This window comes from Otolemur garnettii, unplaced genomic scaffold, assembly GCF_000181295.1.
Source record: "Otolemur garnettii isolate 467f Iridium unplaced genomic scaffold, OtoGar3 scaffold00013, whole genome shotgun sequence".
Taxonomy (NCBI): domain Eukaryota; kingdom Metazoa; phylum Chordata; class Mammalia; order Primates; family Galagidae; genus Otolemur; species Otolemur garnettii.
The window spans coordinates 13,745,589-13,746,824 of NW_003852408.1; the positions used below are offsets into that span (position 1 = coordinate 13,745,589).

The 1,236-nt window shown below is 48.2% G+C and overlaps 1 protein-coding gene across 1 annotated transcript in view; it reads right to left on the minus strand.

Moving 5' to 3' along the window:
- Window positions 1-493: 493 nt before the first annotated feature.
- Window positions 494-1,236, minus strand: part of PLCD4 (phospholipase C delta 4) — a 24,878-nt gene continuing 24,135 nt past the window's right edge. Inside the window, exons 14-15 of the mRNA XM_003784955.2 lie at window positions 768-917; window positions 494-689 (exon numbers count right to left, since the gene is read on the minus strand). Of these exons, the coding sequence (XP_003785003.1) occupies window positions 583-689; window positions 768-917 (257 nt within the window). The 3' untranslated portion in view covers window positions 494-582. The remainder of the gene's footprint in view (window positions 690-767; window positions 918-1,236) is intronic.

The following is a 1,236-nucleotide window of genomic DNA, read 5'->3' on the forward strand; positions in this document are numbered from 1 at the left end:
CATAGCTTGGTTTTTGTCACCTTCATTTGCTCTCTCTAGAGCAGTGGTTCCCAACCTTACTTATGCCGAGACCCTTTAATACAGTTCCTCGTGTTATAGTGACCTCCAACTGTAAAATTATTTTCATTGCTACTTCATAACTAATTTTGCTTCTGTTATGAATAGTAATGTAAATATCTGATATGCAAGATGTATTTTCTTTGTTATAAGGAGTCATAACCCACAGGTTGAGAACTGCTGCTCTAGAGCATCCTTCTAGGGTTTTTTCCTCATCATCTCTTTTATTTTTTTTTTTGAAACTGAGTTTCACTTTGTCACCTCAATAAAGTGCCACAGCATCATAGCTCACAGCAACCTCAAACACTTGGGTTCAAGCGATCTTGCCTCAGCCTCCCAAGTAGCCAAGACTACACAGGCACCCTCCACAACACCCGGGTATTTTTAGAGACCAGGTCATGCTCTTGCTCAGGCTGGTCTCAAACTCCTGAACTCAAGCAATCCACCTGCCTCGGCCTCCCAGAGTGCTAGGATTTTTCTCACATCTGAAGCCAGCACACTCACCCTTCCCATAAAGTGCCTACCTCAGGATTCATCCTCCTCCAGAAATTCTCGGATACAGATGTACACAAAGATAGAAGCTGGGTGGAGGCTGGTGCCATCCTTGGAGAGCAAATGTATGTGGCGGTAACCTGGCAAAGGGCAGGAGGATAGCATCAGAAAAGTAACCAGAGCTGGGGTGTTGGCCAGGGGTCAAAAGACTGGCTCACCTTGTTGCATGCATGTCCATGGCAGGGTGTATTGACCAATAAAGTCATTTCGGGATGCCCAGTCATAATCCTTTACCACAAAGCGCACTATGGCAAGTTCAGGCACCAGGACCCGGAAGCATAATGTCTGCCCCCAGTATGGATTAAAACCTGTGGTTGGCAGTAAGAGGAAATGAAGCAACAAACATTAACTGTCTTTAAAGCCAGGTGTAGGGGTGGTGCCTGTGGCTCAGTGGGTATGGCACCAGCCCCATATATCAAGGGTGGCGGGTTCAAACCGGCCCTGGCCAAACTGCAACAAGAAAATAGCTAGGGCTCGGCGCCTGTGGCTCAAGTTGCTAAGGCGCCAGCCACGTACACCCAAGGTGGTGGGTTCGAATCCAGCCCGGGCCCGCCAAACAACAATGACAGCTGCAACCAAAATATAGCCGGGCGTTGTGGCTGGTGCCTGTGGTCCCAGCTACTTGGG